A 20,868-nucleotide genomic window follows, 5' to 3' on the forward strand; every position below is an offset into this window, starting at 1 on the left:
TTTGGCGGGTCCGGGCTGGGGATTCGAACCCGCCACCTTAGGTGTATGTGGCTGGCGTCTTAGCCGGTTGAGCTATAGGCGCCGAGCCACTTGCCTGGTTTTTGAGATACACTGGCATAAATTCTGAAAGCTAAGAGTTTTGAGTCTAGTGTTTATGGAGTTGCTGGTGCTGAGTTAACTGTGGGGTTATTGTAACTTATGAATTGAAGCTACTGTGAGCACACAGTGACCACCGACTGTAATGTGGAATGAGGTGGGGTTGGAAAGATTGGCAGCAAGGAAATGCTGAGTCCTTGGGGTACTGAATCTTTAAAGAAAATTAGTAAACTACAATGGACTATTTAGAATGTAGATGTGATTATTGTTTTATGTATTTTGAGATAGAGTCTTGCTCTGTCACCCAGGCTAGAGTACGGTGGTGTCATCATAATTCAGTGCAACCTCAGACTCGTGATCCTCAAGTGTGATCTTCCTGCCTCAGCCTCCTGAGTAGCTGGGACCATAGGTGCACCATCACAGGTGCTGTTTTTTTCAATTTTTTGCTAGAGATTGGATCTCATTCTTGGTCGCGTTGGTCTTGATCTCCTGAGCTCAGTCAGTCCTCCTGCCTTGGCCTATCAGAATGTTAGGATTATAGGTGTGAGCCACTGTAGCAAACTGTTTTTATTATAATTTTAAATTTAGTTTTTTTTTGAACCTAAAAACTATTGTCTTAAGATTTACCATTTTCAACTATTATAACCAAAAGTGTAGTTTAGTGGTATTAAGTACATTCACAATGAATGCAACTGTCACCACTCTTTCTAGAACTTGTTCATCATCCCAAACAAGAATTGTGTATCCATTGAACAGTAATTCCTCATTCCTCCTTCTCCTCAGCTCTTAGTAACCTATGAATTTGCCTATTTTAAGTAATTCACATGAGAGGAATCATACAGTATTTTTTGTCTCTGATATATTTCACTTAGCATATTATTATCAAGGTTCATCCATATTATGGCCTGGGTCAGAATTTCATTCCTCTTCCATCATATGTGTGTACTATCTTTTTTTTATTCATTCTTCCATCTAGAACACTTGGAATTATCTGGAAGTTAGTTGTAGACATCATAATTTATACTCCAAATTCTTCAACATATTTCGCTTAAAGGAAGACACTCTTACATAACCATGATGCTATTGTAAATCTTGAGAAAATTAATAATTTTATATTCTCTAATACCCAGCCTATATTCTTTTTTTTTTTTTTTTGAGACAGAGCCTCAAACTGTCCCCCTGGGTAGAGTGCTGTGGCATCACAGCTCACAGCAATCTCCAACTCCTGGGCTCAAGTGAGTCTCCTACCTCAGCCTCCCAAGTAGCTGGGACCACAGGTGCCCACCACAATGCCCGGCTATTTTTTTTTTTGGTTGCAGCTGTCATTGTTGTTTGGTGGACCTAGGCTAGATTCGAACCTGCCACCTTAGGTGTATGTGGCTGGCGCCCTAGCCACTTGAGCCACAGGCGCCGAGCCTCTTTTTTGTTTTTGAGACAGTCTCACTTTGTTGCCCTTGGTAGAGTACGTTGGCGTCACAGCTCATAGCAACCTCAAACGATTCTCTTGCTTCAGCCTCCCAAGTAGCTGGGATTACAGGTGCCTGCCACAGTGCCTGGCTATTTTTAAAGACAAGGTCTTGCTCTGGCTCAGGCTGGTTTTGAACCTGTGCGCTCAGGCAGTCCGTTTGCCTGGGCTGGGATTTCCATGTGCTTGGATTATAGGCATGAACCACTGCACCCAGCCTCCCAACCTATATTCTTGAAAGTGATTAGATTAGATACTAGATATTACATAGCTGTTACTAAGCATCAGGTCCCTGGTTGTTTGATAAGATGGTAAGATAGTAAAGATCTAGTAGTCTTGGTGTTTGTCCTGGAACTTTGGTTTGTGTAGATTTTTGCAAAAATAGGTATAAACTGTGTTTTCAAAACTTTAAAGTCGTAAAGCTTATTTTCCTAATGAGTGTTTTGCATGGGTGTTTATCTTGTTTTCCTTACACATTTTCTCTCTTGGATTTTGGAGTGTATCATAGATAACGTATTCTGCTTTGGGGAAAGTTAAATTGGATTATGTTGGTTAAAGTATAGGGAGAATACAGGAGGTGAAGCCTGGAAGGAAGGCTTTCTGTAATCAGTATATCTGAGGGCTAGACCTGTGATTGCTATTAGGTTGTCTTTTCAGTGAAATTGCTCTTTGTGTGTGTATGTGTAGCTTGGTAGGTTGATTTTTGGTTTAGTTGTTTTTCTCCTCTTCAGAGAACCTGCCCAAGAGCTCATTCAGCTGTTCATTCATTCTCAGGTCGTGGGTTACTTTCAGAAACTTTTCCTTGTTTGCTTTATTTGGTATGAATAAGAGTGTGAAAAGTTGAGGGTCATTCAATCCAAAGGGAATTAGTGTTTTTAGCCCAAGAAACAACACTTAGGGACCGATAACTTGGTGTAAAATTTGTTTGGATATTTGGTCTGTACATTCTGTTTAAACAGAGAAGTATATTAGACATGGATGCTGAGAAGAGAATGACTAAATCAGTCACTTGTCATATCTATCATCTTTGGTATACTGATAGCAGTCCATACTGACTAGACATAAATGCTCTACTTTCCTTTAGCATTCCTGGGAGATGGTTGGGAAGAAGAAGGGAGTCTCAGGACAGAAGGATGGTGGCCAGACAGAATCCAATGAAGAAGGCAAAGAAAATCGAGACCGGGACAGAGACTATAGTCGGCGACGTGGCGGGCCACCAAGACGAGGGAGAGGTGCCAGCCGTGGACGAGAGTGTATGCATGGGGCTTTATCAAAACCAGCTGTGGGTCAGTAATGTTTAGATTCCAGGGATGTGTCAGGGTCCCCAGAAAATGTTAAAACACTTTTATGCTTTTTCCACTCTCATCTGTTTTGAGACCTTGGCATCTTTTTCCTGTAGTGTTTTCTAGCAGTAGCCACCAGTCTGACTTACAATTGCCCTGTAGTTTGTAAAGTTACTTGATTTCAGCTCTCTTGTTTTTTGTATCCCCAACACCATATCACAAACCATTTATTTATGTTTATATATTTACATATATTCTGTTAACCCTGTTCTGGTCATCTTTTTTGTTTTTTTAATTCTTACTTTTATTTTAGTTCGAGGTCAGGAAAATGGATTGGATGGTACCAAGAGTGGAGGGCCTTCTGGAAGAGGCACAGAAAGAGGCAGAAGGGGCCGTGGCCGAGGCAGAGGTGATTGGTTTGTAGGGGAATGGATATTGGGAGTAGGTTACTCTTTAGTTCATTAGAGGTCTTCTGTATTTAAAACCAAATTAACATGGATTCTGGTTATCTTAATTGTTGAGGTATTATATATATATACTAGAGATTGCTGAAGTAGAGAGGAGGGAAAGAAGGTGGGTGTCATTTCTCTAGTCTATTGCTGATGTTCCTGTGTTTGCAAATGGGGACTGGGCAGTTTGAGCAGCAAGCAGTCTGTCAACAGTAGTGATTGTCTAGCTCTATTAACTTAAGTGTCACATGGGACTAAAAGAAAAAGACATGATGATATCAGCAATTTAATAGAGCTATGTCTACTGACAAGATGGTTTTATATTAGCTTCAAAAGTATTTCTCTTTTCTGCTCTTTTTCTCTTCTTTAGGTGGCTCTAGCAGGCGAGGAGGAAGGTTTTCTGCTCAAGGAATGGGGTATGTTTCATTGATCTAGTGTCTTTTAAGAATCACAGGTGCTGGGTGCAGTGACTCCAAGTGCCTATAATCCTAGCACTTGGGAGGCCAAGCCTGGTGACTGAGCTTATGAGTTTGAGAGACCTCTCTCTAAAAAATAGCCAGTGGTTGTGGGCTTCTATAGTCCTAGCTACTTTGGAGGCTGAGGCAAGAGAATCACTTAAGCTCAATAGTTTGAAGTTGCTGTGAGCTGTCACAGCGCTCTACTGAGGGTGACAAAGTGAAACTCTGTCTCATTAAAAAAAAAAAAAAAAGGGCTCGGCTCAGTGCCTGTAGCTCAGTGGCTAGGGTGCCAGCCACATACATCGGAGCTGACGGGTTCAAATCAGCCCGGGCCTGCCAAATAACAGTGACAATTACAACCAAAAAAGAAAAAAAAAATAGCTGGGCCTTGTGGTGCATGCCTGTAGTTGCAGCTACTTGGGAGGCTGAGGCAAGAGAATTGCTTAAGCCCAAGAGTTTGAGATTGCTATGAGCTGTGACGCCATGGCACTCTACCCAGGGTGACAGCTTGAGACTCTTATCAAAAAAAAAAGAAAAAAAAATCACAGGTGGGCTTGGTGGCTCAGGCCTACAATTGTAGCACTCTGGGAAGCTGAGGTGGGTGGATTGCCTGAGCTCAGGGGTTTGAGACCACGCTGAACTGGAGCAAGACCCTGTCTCTAAAAATTGCTGAGTGTTGTGGCAGGCACCTGTAGTTCCACCTACTCAAAGTGGAGGCAAGAGGATCACTGGAGCCCAAGAGTTTGAGGGTGCTGTGAGCTATGAAGCTAGGGCATTCAGTAGGGGGTGACAAAGTGAGACTTTATGTCAAAAAAAAAAAAATCACAACAGGCAACCTTAACTAAAATGTGATTCTGAGTATTTAATCAAAAAAATGTATGCATATTTAACCTGGCAAGGGAGATGCCATGGTTATGAAGGTGGTTTTCCCAGGGCAAAGCCTATCCATCCCACTCTGGATGTGCTGACTCGTGTGATTTCCCCAAATGTGGGGAATTGAACTGTGTAATTTGGGCACACAAGGTGGCTCACACCTGTAATCCTAGCACTCTGGGAGGCTGAGGCCGGTGGATTGTCTGAGCTCAGCGAGATCCTTTCTCTAAAAATAGCTGGGTGTTGTGGTGGGTGCCTGTAGTCCCAGCTACTTGGGAGGTTGAGGCAAGAAAGTCACTTAAGCCTGAGAGTTTGAGGTTGCTGTGAGCTATGACACCACAGCAATCTACCAGGGGCAGTAAAGTGAGACTGTCTCACAAAAAGAGAACTGTGTAATTTGTGGAGGGGGAAACTCTGCTTGCATTCTCATCTTGTGTTAAAAAAAGATGTGTGCACTTAGGGCTCATTTCTTAGGGATAAGCATTTGCCTCTTGGATCATTATCCCTATCAGGAATAGTATGTTCCTGCTATTTTCTCAAAATATTCTTCATTTAAGTTGAGATTATACCATGAAATTCTGGGTTAGGCTGATAAAGTGAGAGAAAGTAAATAACATGTAAGATTATGGAATGGGATCCTGATTGATGTGTATTAGGAAAGAGACAGTAGTGATTTTGAATTCCCTCTTTGAGTTAATGGTCACTGAAGCTGGTTAGAGATGAGAGACTCTTTTAAGCTTTATTTTTTTCAGAACCTTTAACCCAGCTGATTATGCAGAACCAGCCAATACTGATGATAACTATGGCAATAGTAGCGGCAATACGTGGAACAACACTGGCCACTTTGAACCAGATGATGGGACGAGTGAGTGATCATTTATTATTCATTTCTGTGTCTGAGAATCTAAGGAAATAATTTCTTTGAGTTTATAGTTACATAAAAAAAGTGGATCTGTAGTGTTTGTTGGTTGCAGAGATAGGAATGAGAAAGAATGGCAATCGAATTACTATGTATGCTGTTTTCTATGGGCTCATTACACATGCTGTTTCCACATGACTATTTTATGAAATGGGTATTATTTATTATCACTTTCCAGATGACAAAACTAAGACTGAAAGAGAGTTTTGAATTGTTGACATTTGAACTCTGAATTGGTCGACAGTGTTCTTTCAGTTATACCGTGTCCCTGCCTTTAGCTCCACATACTAGAGTAGCATTGTCTTTGGAAGAGATATCCAGAAGTAATGTGTTGATTAATTAACTTACTAATGAACAGCACCCAAAGTCCACACCATTCATGTATGTGCATATTTATTTTCTAGCACCAAGATAGGAATATCTTTTTTTTTTTTTTTTTTTTGGGAAATCTCAGTATCTGAGCAAGATGGAAATCCTCTACCCTTTCTGATGTTATGTTGAATAGCCTTCTTGGTGTGGTGGAGTATTAATGGGATTTGAATAAGATTACTTTTCTGTTAGCTGATTTTGGTTCCTGCATTAGGGTTAGGATATGAATATTTCAGGCTGTGTTAGGCTGAAGGATAAACTAAGATGTGTTCAGGGGTAAAAATAAGTGTGCTGCTTTTAATAAGAGCAGCCTCTGAGTTTTAGAGTGCTTTCTGCTTACAAGATCACCTTCCTCTTGCTGGCTGAGCTAGCCACGTGAGAGATTTGAGGCTTTATAAAAGGGGGATGAGTATGGCCTGAAATAGACTCTTTGACCCTTTATCCATTTTAATTTGCCTTGTCCAGTTTCAGTGATCTTAATCTCTGGATCTTTGGGAGGGTCTTTGGCACCAATAGTGTTTTATCTACTTTCTACAAGATGTTATATCTTAGGTTCTGAATGTTGTCTGCTTTTTACTAACTAAGCTGCTATCTGAAACACTGATTTTTATTTTATTTTATTTTATTTTATTGAATGGTAACTGTGTACATTGATGCACTTTGGGGGTACAGTGTGGTGTTTTCATACACAATCCAACTGATTTTTATTTTTAACAGATTTTAAAATGTGGACTACTTCATGAATTTGTATGTCACCCTTGCATAGGGGCTATGCTAATCTCTGTATTTTAGTGTATGTACTGCCAAGGCTAGGACTATAAACTCATTCCAGTTTATTTTTGGATTTTAATTTTTTGAGACAGAGTCTCACTCTTGTCGCCCTGGGGTTGAGTGCTGTGGCATGATCGTAGCTCACAGTAACCTCAAACTCTTGAGCTCAAGTGATAGTCATGTGTCAGCTTCCCTAGTAGCAGTACTATAGGCACTGGCCACTGTGCCCAGCTAATTTTTCTATTTTTAGTAGAGACAGGGTCTTGCTCTTGCTCAGTTTGGTCTTGAACTTCTGAGCTCAAGCAGTCCACTGCCTCAGCTTCCCAGGGTGCTGGGATTACAGGTGTGAACCATGGTACTAGGCCTATTTTTCATATATCCTATGAGTGGGAGCTAAAGTTGGGTTATTGACAAGGCAGGTATCTTGTTTAATTTCCCTGTCATTTGACTGAAATGTCCTGTTGTCTTTTAACTTACTATACTATGGGAGGCATTGGGCTCTTAAAGGCTTTATAGGGGCAGTGCTGGCAGTCTTGATAACAAATGAGTTACTGGGCTTGTGCCTATGGTTCAAGTGGCTAGGGCGCCAGCCACATACACCTCAGGTGGTGTGTTCGAATCCAGCCTGGGCCCACCAAACAAGAATGATGGCTGCAACCAAAAAATGGCTGGGCGTTGTGGTGGGCGCCTGTGGTCCCAGCTGCTTGGGAGGCTGAGGCAGGAGACTCCCTTGAGCCCAGGAGTTGGAGGTTGCTGTGAGCTGTGAGGCCACGGCAATCTACCCAGGAGGACAGCTTGAGGCTCTGTCTCAAAAAAAAGAAAACAAAAACAAATAGTTAACTGTTTTGAGCTGTAGTTTATTTTTATTTTTGCCACTGGAAAAGATGGTGCAAGTTAAGGGATTTGTTTTTAGTTTGTAATAGGAAGTCAGTCATGGAGTCCCAATCCTTAGCCTTAGCTGTTTCTAATAAGGATCTAGTTGGAAAAACAGGGAAGAATAAAGTTTAGAAAAGGGAGATGTGGAAGGTTGAAATCAGAAATATGATTTGTGGCTGAACATGTGTCATGTTTCTGTCAGCTTGTTAGTTTGAAATTTGGGTATAGCTTTTCCATTGCCTTTTCTTTTTCTTTTTTTGGAGACAGAGTCTCACTTTCTCACCCTTGGTGCCAAGGTGTCAGAGCTCACAGCAACCTCAAACTCTTAGGCTAAGCGATTCTCTTGCCTCACCCTCCCATATAGCTGGGACTATGTGTCCACTACAATGCCCTGGCTATATTTTAGAGATGAGGTCTCGCTCTGCCTCAGGCTGGTCTTGAAGCTGTGAGCTCAGGGAATCCACATGCCTTCGCCTTGCAAGTGCTGGGATTACAGGCATGAGTCACCATGCCTGGCCTCTTTTTTCCCTTGTTAATTTCATGGAGGAACATAATTTCATGCATAATCTCATTTTGTATTTTCATGATAGTAAACTTCTTATTCCCCCTTTAATTTAAAAATGAATCCAAACCTACTCTTAAAATATCTACAGGTATAGTGATATTGGGGGTTGACGTTCATAAACAAAATTTCATTGGTTGTCCTTTTTTGTTTTAGGACTTGATTTCATTGGGGTTTAGGAATCAAATTATCCCTGAAAAGTTGAGACTGCTCCTGGTATGATAGGTCCAGGAGCCTAACTGCCCTGGATTGTTTCGTAGATTTTCATAAACCAAAATATTTGTGGATATGTCATTTTTCTCTCTGTTTTTTCTCTTTTGTTCTCATTTCATATGTCCACTTTTTCTCTTATAAGTTTAGTTTAATGAATGTTGATGTTACATTGACTGCTTTCTGCTAATGAGATAGAAACCCTAATGTGTTCAGAGCATTTCCATCTTAACTATTCTTTAATGTTTCCTCACCATAGCTGTCTTCTTAGCCCATGACCATACATGCTTATGGTAACATACCAAATAAGTATCTACTTTTTTCTTTTCCATCTCAGTTTGAAGTCACCAGACTGCAAAAAAATAATTCTTGTGCTGAGAGCCTAGATTAGATAATGTTTCACATCATTTCTAAGTCTAGGGTTGTACATAAGTGCTAACTCATCTTGGGTTATCTTGGATCATTCTTCTTTAAGAAGAAAATGTGGTGTCGGCTCGGCGCCTATAGCTCAACCGGCTAAGGCGCCAGCCACGTACACCTAAGGTGGAGGGTTCGAATCCCCAGCCCGGACCTGCCAAACAACAATGACGGCTGCAACCAAAAAATAGCTGGGCATTGTGGCGGGCGCCTGTGGTCCCAGCTACTTGGGAGGCGGAGGCAGGAGACTCGCTTGAGCCCAGGAGTTGGAGGTTGCTGTGAGCGTGATGCCATGGCACTCTACCCAGGGGGACAGCTTGAGGCTCTGTCTCAAAAAAAAAAAAAAAAAGAAAATGTGGTGTCAACAGAGAGGGAGAGAAGACTGTGCTTTGTAAAAACCTGTCTATATTGAGATTGGATTTTGAGACCATTGTCATTGTTAAGTGGTTTGGGATTTCTCTGGTGTAGTTTTAACCTTTTCCTGTTTTCCTGTAAGAAATAAGGTTTTCCATTGTTAGTTTAGAAGAATTTCAGGTGGGTTTGGTGTTAGAATATTTCTCTTCAGTGACCATGAAATGTCTGAGTGTTATACTTTCTTTTGTTCTTAAGAGCTTTTTCCATTTGGACAGAGGGCTTCAAAAGTTATTGAATATTGACTATTGTTTCAGAGAAGAAAATAAGGGGTCTTATCCTTTCTATTAGATGAATTCTTATTTCTTACTGTGTTCTTTGGTTGAAGGGAAGAATCCTTGTTCTTACAGAAATTTTCACCAAAATTCCTTAAGAAAGGGCATTTATCCTTTATGATAATACATGTGGCAAATGAAGGGATTTGATTTCTATGGACCTCTCCCATTAGAAGCTTTATCCTAATTTCGATATTAGCAGCATGAGGAGGGTACATACCCTGAGAGAGTCAAATTTCTTGTTCTTTATGAACAGGAGTACAGCAATAACTGTCATTCATAATGTGATTTTTCAGTCTTATCCATTGATATCCATAAACCATAGGTATAGAGGGGCTTTCCTTACAGTTACCTAATTAAACCAATAAGATCTATAAACTTGACTTCTGCTGAGTATGCATTTTTAATTCTGTTCTGATAGCAAATAGTTCTCATTACTCTCAGTTTGGATTTCAAATGCCCCTTCACTGCCCTTTCACCATCATGTTGCAGCCATTTGTGTTTCTGTAACTTCTACCATCTCCCTTCTGCCTGCCTGCAGTCTTTTTTGTGTTACTATAACATCAATAAGTATAGCTTCTATATTCTGGCTTAAAGTGGCTGCTGCCATTTCACGGAATTGATTACTAAATCAGAGGGAAGAGGACCTTAAGGATACTGCCTGGAGCATTGGGTTAGTGTCTGGTCTCCCCTGACTCCACTATAACAACTGAAAGTAGCTTTGAAATCTTATTAAGACCCTGGTACTCTGAGGGTTTTTTATAAAATAAGAGTCTTTCCCTATCACTGAAGCCCAAGAATTATTTCTGATTACTAAATACTGGTCATATCATATTTTTGGCTGCCAAAAATGTTAACACCTTACTGTTTTTTTTTTTTTTTTTTTGGCCAGGGCCACCCTACTATTATCTACACATGCTTTGTATTGGCATTTAAAATTACTTCACTATTTTTCTTTTCTTCCCAGGTGCATGGAGGACCACAACAGAGGAGTGGGGGACTGAAGACTGGAATGAAGATGTAGGTATTCCCAGATCACTCTTCACTAGTGCCTTCTATCCCTAAGTGGTGTTTAGGGATAGAAAGTGGGTATGTTTCTACCCCTCAAAATTCACCCTTAAGATTCTGACCCAAAACTTTTACATCCAAAATAGTGTTCTGAGCCAGAACATTTCACATATGTTATATGAAGGAGACTGGGCATGAACAGGACTCTGTGGAACCACTCTATGGAAAGGGCAAGTGAACTTGTGTAAGTCCAATATCTGATTGTCGGATTTATCCCAGGAAGAGATGGTGGTTGGGTAGGGCACAGAAATGGAGCTAGGCAGGTAGTGCTTCAGTTACAGCTGCTGGTGACACATGACTATTGGGAGCCATTCCATTATTTGGTTTGTGCTTAAGTATTTGGTATAAGATCCTATAATTGGTTGGAAAAGTGAGCATCATGGTACCAGATCCTCAAAGTTACAGTGAGGTTGGCTCTGGAACCCTTGGGTTTACTCGAAGCGCATCTTCGAAGGTGTAATTGAGATGAGTATGTGTAGCCTTGGCTATCTGTGAGCTTGACTCAACTTGGAAACCTCATAGATGGGTGGTGTATAAATGAGCTCTGTGAATTCACTTGAGTATTACCTGAATAAGAGAATTTTGTTGATTCCTGGTCACAGTCAAACTTTTGCTGTGAATTAGTTTTCAGTGATCATGGATAAACCCTTAACATTGCAAGATGTACTTTCCCATACTTACATGTAGTTAGGCAAGACAGCTTTTGTGGTAAGAGGAATTGACATGTCAAAATTGGTTGCCGGTCCCTGGTTTTTAAAATTTTAGATGTGCCAGCATCAGAGGCTCAATTATTTTCTATTGTAACTGAGCTAGCCTGCCTTGTGAATATGCGCAAATTCTGCTAGTTTCTGATATTTGGCTTGTCAAAGCAGAGTTGCTTAGGCAACTTTAGAGAATGATATATTGGGGAGGGTTTGGTTTCCCTGTTTTTTAGAGAGATTTAGTTAAGAAGTAAAACAAAAAGCCCGGATCAATTTTTGAATAGTAGGAAAAGCTATTCCTTACAATTGTTTGCCTAATTTTGTTACCTTAATAATGAATGGAAAGACTAGGTATAATAAAATCAGTATTAAGGCAAAAATTGTATGTGGTTAAAATTATTTCTCAAAAGACCATAACTCTTTAGTACTTGGTCCCTTACTGTTCAAAAGCCAAATATTAACTTTTCTTTCTTCATCTTGGCTATGATCTTCTTTTTTGAGGGGGTTCAAGAGGGAGTAGTGGAAGGTAAAGGTGATTTGGGTAGAGGTGGGAGTTGGGAACTATAATGGGAAAATAGGGATCTTTCTCTTTTTACGTCTAGCATGTATATTACCCTCTCTGAAAGGTCGTTGTACATATGACAATGGGACTTCACAATTATTTTGTGTTCCTGGGTTCTACTTTTCTTTAGATACAACCACTAAGCATGTATTCAAGGTGCTTGAAGGTCAATCCACTTGGGATTCCTTGGGGGTAGTTTTATCTTTGTAGGCTTTTTTTTCTTTTATTTGATGTTGAATTCCCATTACCTAATGCCGAGTTCCCGACTGCAGTTTCCTGACACCAGGAGTGACTATTCTCTCTGTTTTCCAGCTTTCTGAGACCAAGATCTTCACTGCCTCTAATGTGTCTTCAGTGCCTCTGCCTACCGAGAATGTGACAATCACTGCTGGCCAGAGGCAAGTGTGTGGCAAAAATTAGTACCTTTTTGCATAAAGATTTGTTAAGATAACTATAAGGAAGATTGGCACTGGCCTTCACAAACTCCTGTGATGTTGGTAATAATAATAACAAAGTAACATTAGGTTCTTGTTTCAATCAATTGAGAAGTAATCTACTGAATAGAAGGAGGTCCATATGTTAGAATTTTAAAGTTGATTCTGCCCCCAAATAGCACTTGAGTTAATGCAGATTAGCTTGTCACTTCACCATCATTGACTATATAACTTATTTTGAAGTAAGGGAAAGAGTAGCTGAAAGTGAAAAATGTTTTCATTTGTGTCTGGATTCTGCAGAACTGCTCACTGGCTGCTTCTCTCACTTTATAATAATGGTCCTCGTCTGCTAATCCACCGAATATAGTGATCATTTTTTCCCCTTGGGGTTAGCAGGATCCAGCTGATGAACTTCAGAACTTGAACTTCTAGGGGTCAGTGATAGGATATATTCTGTTCAGGTATTTTTTAATCCCCTGAGAACTTTTGGATTATTTCTAGACCTGGCTTGATAGCTTTTGACTCAGAAGGCCCTAAAGAAAGTGTGGGCTAGGAGTAGAACATTAAGGATGTCATCAGTGGTAATGAGTGGGTTTTTTTTTTTTTGACACCAATATGTTTTTTCACATCAGTTCTGCAATCCTCTAATACCAACTAGGTCTTCAGCAGTTCATTTCTGACACTACCCAGAGTTAGCACAGACCCCACAAGTTGACAGCTCAGTTTCATAAAACTGCACTACTTCAGGGGTCTGCCAGCCAACTACAGATTCAGAGGTTCCCACGACCCCCTTGTTTGGTAATTTACTACAATGACTCAGAAATCAAGAGTTTTGCTTAGTGTTACTGGATCATTGTAAAGGTACAAGTTAAGAATAGCCAAATGGAAGAAATGCATAGGAAAAGGTATGGACGGGTGGGTGGGCACAGAGAGTTACATGTTCCCTCCAGATATGCTGAAGCTTTCCAGATTTCATGTTTGAGGTTTTTGGTTTTTTTTTTTTTTTTTTTTTTTTGAGAGTCTCATGTTACACTCAGTAGAGTGCCGTAGCATCATAGCTCACAGCAACCTCAAACTCTTGGGCTTAAGCGATTCTCTTACCTCAGCCTCCTGGGTAGCTGGGACTACAGGCTCCCGCCACAAGGCCCGACTGTTTTTTTTTTTTTTTTGAGACAGAGCCTCAAGCTGTCCCCCTGGGTAGAGTGCCGTTGCATTACAGCTCACAGCAACCTCCAACTCCTGGGCTCAAGCGAGTCTCTTGCCTCTGCCTCCCAAGTAGCTGGGACCACAGGCGCCCGCCACAACGCCCGGCCATTTTTTGGTTGCAGCCGTCATTGTTGTTTGGCGGGTCTGGGCTGGGGATTCGAACCCACCACCTTAGGTGTACATGGCTGGCGCCTTAGCCAGTTGAGCTATGGGAGCCGAGCCTGCCCGACTGTTTTTTTGGTTGCAGCTGTCATTGTTTAGCAGGCCTGGGCCTGGCTTGTACCCGCTAGCCGGCACCCTACTCACTGAGCTACAGAGGCCAAGCAGTTGTTTGAGGTTTTTGAATCAAAGTTTCATTAACTAGGCATGACTGGTTAAGTCTTTGGCCATTGAACTTAATAGCTAATTTACTTCCCCTGGAGTTGGGTGGGGTTGGAAGGGGCTGAAAGTTCCCTGTGGCCAGCCCCCATCCTGAAGCTTCTAGGCACCCTATCCTGGATCACAATAGCATAAATTCTGATGTGGTTGAAGGAAGCTTGTTGGCTCAGCGCCTGTGACTCAACAGCTAAGGCTCTAGCCATGTACACCTGAGCTGGCGGGTTCGAATCCAGCCTGGACCTGCCAAACAACAATGACGACTGCAACCAAAGAATAGCCGGGTGGTGTGGTGGGCGCTTGTAGTCCCAGCTACTTGGGAGGTTGAGGCAAGAGAATCACTTGAGCCAGGAGTTGGAGGTTGCTGTGAGCTATGATGCCATGGTACTCTACCCAGGGTGACAGCTCGAGGCTCTGTCTCAAAAAAAAGAAGGAAGCTTGTTATGATAACAAAGGGTTAACAGTAATAGGAACTTAGGAAGTTCTAAGTGTTTTAGGAGCTCTGTGCTAGGAACAAAGCAGAGCCCGGATACATACTTGTATTATCCCACAGGTAACTTAAAGGTTTTTAAAGCTGGGAGAAAAAAGTCTCTAAAACCATCTCTGTTTTAAAGCCACTTAGAGAGTTCTGGTGTATGGTTTTCTAAAAGAAATTGGTAATGGCAGGTATTTAGTATTGACATCATGGATAAGAGTTGTAAATTTTCACCCAGTTATTGAGCTTCATATTAAAACTAACGTTTGATATTTCATTAAATTAATAAGTTCAGGCTCAGCGCCCATAGCACAATGGTTATAGTGCCAACCACGTACATCAGGGGTGGCGGGTTTGAACCTGGCCCAGGCCAGCTAAATGACAATTACAACTGCAACAAAAAATAGCTGGGCATTGTCGTGGGTGCCTGTAGCTACTTGGGAGGCTGAGGCAAGAGAATCGCTTAAGCCCAAGAGTTGGAGGTTGCTGTAAGCTGTGACAGTATGGTATTCTACCGAGGGTAACATAATGAGATTTTGTCTCAAAAAAAAAAAAATTAGTAAGTTCACTAAAGTAAAAATTTTAAGTCACCATTATTGTTGGCAACATCAGTGTAATTTCTCTGGATGCTGTAGTAGTCCTTATGTGTCAGTTATTTTGGTAAAATGAAGCATTTCAGGGTTTTTGTTTCTGAGTCCAATTAGAAGTATGACTACTAAGGGACTTCATCTTGATCTAACCATAATCTCAGTTCAATGTTGGGGAATGCCTGAACATTCCTTCACCATCAGGATCCCTCTTCCTCTCCCCACTAGAATTGACCTTGCTGTTTTGTTGGGGAAGACACCATCTTCAATGGAGAATGATTCATCTAATCTGGATCCATCTCAGGCTCCTTCTCTGGCCCAGCCACTGGTGTTCAGTAACTCGAAGCAGAGTGCCATATCACAGCCTGCTTCGGGGAACACATTTTCTCATCACAGTATGGTAAGTAGGAAAAATGGTTTATCCCAGTCAGTCAAATCCTCCTGCCAGCACACATGCACAATCATTTCTTTTACCAAAGGCAGAGCTTTGTGGCAGCGTGAGGTGTTTCCTTTGTCTTAAGCAGCTTTGGGTGTAGTGATGCTGAGTTGAGTGGTAGGGGATTGATGTCCTCTAGGAGAGGACTTAGGTTTTGGACCAACTGGATTTTCTTTTTTTTTTTTGAGACAGAGTTTTACTGTTGTCACCCTCAGTAGAGTGCTGTGGTGTCACAGCTCACAGCAAACTCAAACTCTTGGCTTCAAGTGATTCTTTTGCCTCAGCCTCCCTTGTAGCTGAGACTACAGGTGCCCATCACAATGCTTGGCTATTTTTGTTTGTTAGTTTGTTTATTCATTTAGCAGGCTTGGGCCGGGTTTGAACCCACCAGCCCTGTGCATGTGGCTGGTGCCCTAACCATTGAGCTACGGGTGCCAAGCCTGGATCTTATAAAAGTGAGTTAACAGCATTTTTTGGATACTTACTGTGCTGTACACTATTTGCTATTACACCTGAAGAGAGGGAGAAAATAAATGGCATTAACCTGTCAACAAATTTTGCAATGCTAATGAACCTTTCATAAGAGATTGTAAGCATTTCAATTTTGTCACTTTTTTTTGTTGTTGAGACAGAGTCTCTCTTGTGCAGATTAGGATGGCACAGCCTCAGTCTAGCTCACAGCAACCTCAAACTCCTGGACTCAAGTGATCCCTCTGCCTCAGCCTCCCAAGTAGCTGGGACGATAGGTGCCTGCTACCATGCCCACTAATTTTTCTATTTTTAGTAGAAAGGGGTTCTCACTCTTGCTCAGACTTGTGTTGAACTCCTGAGCTCAAACAGTTCTCCTGCCTTGGCCTCCTAGAGTGCTAGGATTATAGCCCTGAGCCACCTTGCCTAGCCCAGTTCCCCATTTCTTTCTTTTTTTTGAGACAGAGCCTCAAGCTATCCCCTTGGGTAGAGTGCTGTAGCATCACAGCTCACAGCAACCTCCAGCTCCTGGGCTCAAGTGAGTCTCCTGCCTCTGCCTCCCAAGTAGCTGGGACCACAGGCGCCTGCCACAATGCCTGGCTATTTTTTGGTTGCAGCCGTCGTTGTTTGGCGGGCCCGGACTGGATTCGAACCCGCCACCTTAGGTGTATGTGGCTGGCGCCTTAGCCACTTGAGCTACTGGCGCCGAGCTGGTTCCCCATTTCTTGATGGAGCAGAATTGCCTTATGTTTACTTAAATCAGATGTTTGCAGACTAGGCTTCCAAAAACCAATGGTCTTCTCAAGTCTGCCACTTCATTAGACATGTTTTCATTTCTCTGTAAATAGGGATAAGAGTGCTTGCTCTTTTATTTTGCAGGACTGTACAAATGTGGTATCAGTAATGGTATTATAAATTACATATGACATGTGATTTGTTGACTTAGACCATTTAAAAAATTCAAGGTTGAGTGCCACCTGTGGCTCAGTGAGTAGGGTGCCAGCCCCATATGCAGAGGGTGGCGGGTTGGAACCCAGTCCTAGCCAAACTGCACAAAAAAATAGCTGAGTGTTGTGGGCACCTGTAGTCCCAGGTACTTTGGAAGCTAAGGCAAGAGAATCGCTTAAGGCCAAGAGCTGGAGATGGCTGTGAGCTGTGACACGACAGCACTCTACCAAGTGCGACAAAATGAGACTCTGTCTCTTAAAAAAATCTGAGGTCATAACCTACATCAAAGTAATCACTTAAGCTAAATAAAGATGATGCGAGACCTGATTTTTTTTTATAGTCACTAAGTCATAAGAAGTAACTCCTTTTTCTTTTTTCTCTTCTTTCTCTTTTTTGTTTATTTTTTGATCGAGGGAAAAAATTTTAAGGGGAAGCAGACCATGTGTGTGGATATAGTTTTATTTTCTATTTATAGTAATTATTTTAACTAGAAAAAGGCTGAACTAGCCACTGATCCTGAAGTCTGTCAGTTTTTGGGGGTTTTTTTTGAGATAAAGTCTCACTTTGTTACCCTTAGTAGAATGCTGTGGCATCCCAGCTCACAGCTACCTCAAACTCTTGGGCATAAACTATCCTCTTGCCTCAGCCTCCCAAGTAGCTGGGACTACAGGTGCCCACCACAACACTCGGCTGTTTTTAGAGATGGGGTCTGGCTCTTGCTCAGGCTGGTTTGGAACTCCTGAGCTCAAGGGATCCACTGGCCTAAGGCCTCCCAGAGGGCTGGGGTAATAGGTATGAGCCTCTGCTCCTGGCCCATCTGTTAGTTTTTAACTGTTGTCTTAAAATGGTTTTTCTGGTGTGTTAATTTAGTAGTGGCTAATGTTCTGCCACCTAGGAAAAAGGTAATTGATCAGAGGAGTTGGGGGGAGAAGGGAAATGGAGAGAAGTGTTGGGATTAAACAGAAACAGAGGAAAGGAAGTAGGACAGAGGTCAGAAGAAGATGCAGTGATGATCAAGAAGTAATTACCAACCCATAAGATACATAACTAGAAAATTAGGTTAATTGTTCTGTCTCTTTTAATCGCTTTCACAGTCTAAAATTATGAAGATTTATAATCAAATCAAAATTTTGATATCAAAAATGTTTTCAGCATAATCCACTTTAACATTCCACTTAATGTGTACCACCTGATAATGTCAAATTAAATATAAATACTATTCTGTTTTATCATTACCTATATTAGTCAGTGTGATATTGAATGTGGTCTCTTTTCCATTGAGAATAAATCTTAGAGGATTAATTCCCCTAAAATTTAGTAGTTCGAAATAACAGGAATTCCTCTTTACGTTTGTGAATATTATAATAAATATTAGGTAATTTTCTGTGTTTGTAAAATAGTGCTTTACATTTGCTGAATATTTGATACCCATTAGCTGCCTGAGATCATCTGTTTGCCACAGACTTTGAGGGTTTTGTTTGTGTAATCTTGGGCTGTGGCTTTGGATTGCAGTGAGAAGTTTTATCTGAAGTCAGACAGACAAGTTTTGTATAAGAAAGCACTGCTGGAGGAGGGGGAGGTGATTAACCAGCTAAGGAAACTAGATTTAATCTCCTTGGCGGGTTTTCAAGACTAGTCAAGGCCACATAGTTTATCCTACTGTCTAGGCGGATAGTTTTACTTGATGAGGTAATTCCCTAGAAGCATGAAGAGGAAGTTTTGCTGGGTTATCATACAGTGATCACCCTGTATAACTGGGACAGGTGGTAGACGGTGAGGAAGCCATCAAATCATGCTGACCTGTCACTGGATTAGCTAGTGCAGAAGTTGGGATGGCCCTTTACCTTCTCTTTCTTGTTTCTTTTATTTTTTGGCTGGGGCTGGGTTTAAACCCGCCACCGCTGGCATATGGGGCCAGCGCCCTACTCCTTTGAGCCACAGACCCTCCCCAACTTTCTTATTTCTTTGTTCTTCTTTCTTTCTTATTCAAGGTGTCAAGATGGGGCTCCAGTTAGTTTTTGTTTCTTTTGAGGTTTAAATAATTTAATTTACCCCTTCCATGTGATGATGGATCTTTCGAGTTATTTAATGCAAAGGTCAGGGACCTTAATAGCTGAAGTGAATTTTTATATTACATTTGTGTTCATTTAATAGTCAATTATTGATTGATTTTAAAATGTAGAAAGAAGGGAAACAGAGCTTTTATTCCTGAGGAGGAGGAGGGTGGAAATAATGGTAATAGTTCTGAGTTTTAATGGCTCTCATATATGCCATGCATGTATTAAGTGCTTTAATATTTCTTTAATCCCCATGCAACTTCATGAGGCACTACTTTTATTCCTATTTTCAGAGGAAGAAACTGAGGCAAAGAGAAATGAAAAGTTTAATTTTTCCAAGATTACATAGCTAAGGTGTGAATCTAGGACTGTCTAACTCTAGATCTTGTGCTTTAACAGACTGTGCTGTGTACCTAGTCTGGGGATGTTTTGTTTGTCTGCTCTATGCTCACTCTCAGTCTGGAGAAGTGTCTTTCTCATCAGAGTCACTGGCTGTAGATGGCTCTCATCTCTTTGTTGATCTGCAGGTGAGCATGTTAGGGAAAGGATTTGGTGATGTCAGTGAATCTAAAGGCAGCAGCAGCACCACTGGCTCCCAGTTCTTGGAGCAGTTCAAGACTGCGCAAGCCCTGGCTCAGCTGGCAGCTCAGCATTCTCAATCTGGAAGCACCACCACCTCCTCTTGGGACATGGGCTCGACAACACAGTCCCCATCACTGGTGCAGTATGGTGAGATGGAAAATGGTTCAAATTTGTTACGGTTTGGAGCATTACTGTGGAGGTTGGTGGGGGAGGGGAGAATGTGTCCTGACATGAGGAGAGGGGCTGCCAATTGGCCAGTGTCCCACACTGATTTCTCCTATTCAGATTAGCTGAGTTTTGAAAGTTGAGGAACAAAATTGGAGGCTGTGTATTTCTGTTGTGAAATTTAGTCAGACTGTCACACTCTTTTTTTGACCTCAAGGTTTTTTACCTAGATTTATCTTCAGTATTTGAAAATAACACATTGGGTTCATGGGCTTGGTCATCTTAAGACTCTACACAGTCTTACTCGCTTAACGTTGCAATAGGTTCTTAGAAACTGACTGTGCAAAATGACATACAAAAAAACCCAATTTTTTCCTCTTAACACGATAATGAAATGATGTTGAAGGAAATGATGTTATTCGAGACTTGTATATTGTTATACTTGAAATCTCAGTTTCAGGAACCTATTGGTATTATTAAATAAGACTTGCTGTGTTTGAAAAATGGACAGTTTGTAGACTCCTCTCTTCCACACACAGGGTAATAGTGTTGATTTATTTAGGCTTTCCCTAAGAACAGATGTGATCCAACAGTGGTCACCTATAGAAATCAGATTAAGTCCTAAAAGAGGACCTTGGGTCTGTGGTTCTTGAGGGCCTTGTTCATGGTGCTAGTACTGCAAGACAACAGTGTTGCCTTGAGATTAATCAGCATCTTTGGCCTTTGGGCTTCCTCTTGCAGATTTGAAGAACCCAAGTGATTCAGCCGTGCACAGCCCCTTTACAAAGCGTCAGGCTTTCACCTCATCTTCAACCATGATGGAGGTGTTCCTTCAGGAGAAGCCACCTGCAGTGGCTACTTCCACAGCTGCACCTCCACCCCCCTCTTCTCCTCTGCCAAGCAAATCCACCTCAGCTCCACAGATGTCACCTGGATCTTCAGACAACCAATCCTCTAGCCCTCAGCCGGCTCAGCAGAAACTGAAACAGCAGAAGAAAAAAGCCTCCTTGACTTCTAAGGTACTTGAACTCTTAGATAGCTATTATCTTAGGCAAAGTGTATACAGGTTGAGACTAGAAATTGTTAAGTTTGGGAATGTGAAGGGAAAGATTTTTTTATTAGTGTACAGTAAGATGGTATTAAAATAGGGTGACCAGGCTTGGTGCCTGTGGCTCAAGCGGCTAAGGCGCTAGCCACATACACTTAAGTTGGCGGGTTCGAACCCCCAGCCTGGGCCCGCCAAACAACAATGATGGCTGCAACCCAAAAATGGCCGGGCATTGTGGCGGGCGCCTGTAGTCCCAGCTACTTGGGAGGCTGAGGCAGGAGACTCGCTTGAGCCCAGGAGTTAGAGGTTGCTGTGAGCTGTG

At 41.7% G+C, this 20,868-nt stretch overlaps 1 protein-coding gene, 1 non-coding gene and 1 pseudogene across 2 annotated transcripts in view; 2 read left to right on the forward strand and 1 right to left on the reverse strand.

Annotated features, from left to right (window-relative positions):
- UBAP2L (ubiquitin associated protein 2 like) overlaps nt 1-20,868 on the forward strand; it is a 52,852-nt gene that overhangs the window by 12,505 nt on the left and 19,479 nt on the right. Inside the window, exons 5-13 of the mRNA XM_023508331.1 lie at nt 2,646-2,847; nt 3,158-3,253; nt 3,664-3,709; nt 5,377-5,489; nt 10,402-10,454; nt 12,078-12,163; nt 15,071-15,242; nt 19,279-19,480; nt 20,240-20,549. Coding sequence (XP_023364099.1) covers nt 2,646-2,847; nt 3,158-3,253; nt 3,664-3,709; nt 5,377-5,489; nt 10,402-10,454; nt 12,078-12,163; nt 15,071-15,242; nt 19,279-19,480; nt 20,240-20,549 — 1,280 coding nt within the window. The remainder of the gene's footprint in view (nt 1-2,645; nt 2,848-3,157; nt 3,254-3,663; nt 3,710-5,376; nt 5,490-10,401; nt 10,455-12,077; nt 12,164-15,070; nt 15,243-19,278; nt 19,481-20,239; nt 20,550-20,868) is intronic.
- Nucleotides 4,634-4,789, forward strand: LOC111722389. Its single transcript, XR_002771209.1, has one exon. It is a non-coding gene; the product is annotated as a U1 spliceosomal RNA (small nuclear RNA).
- LOC111722390 lies at nt 6,634-6,728 on the reverse strand (annotated as a pseudogene).

Source organism: Otolemur garnettii, unplaced genomic scaffold, assembly GCF_000181295.1.
Source record: "Otolemur garnettii isolate 467f Iridium unplaced genomic scaffold, OtoGar3 scaffold00244, whole genome shotgun sequence".
Taxonomy (NCBI): domain Eukaryota; kingdom Metazoa; phylum Chordata; class Mammalia; order Primates; family Galagidae; genus Otolemur; species Otolemur garnettii.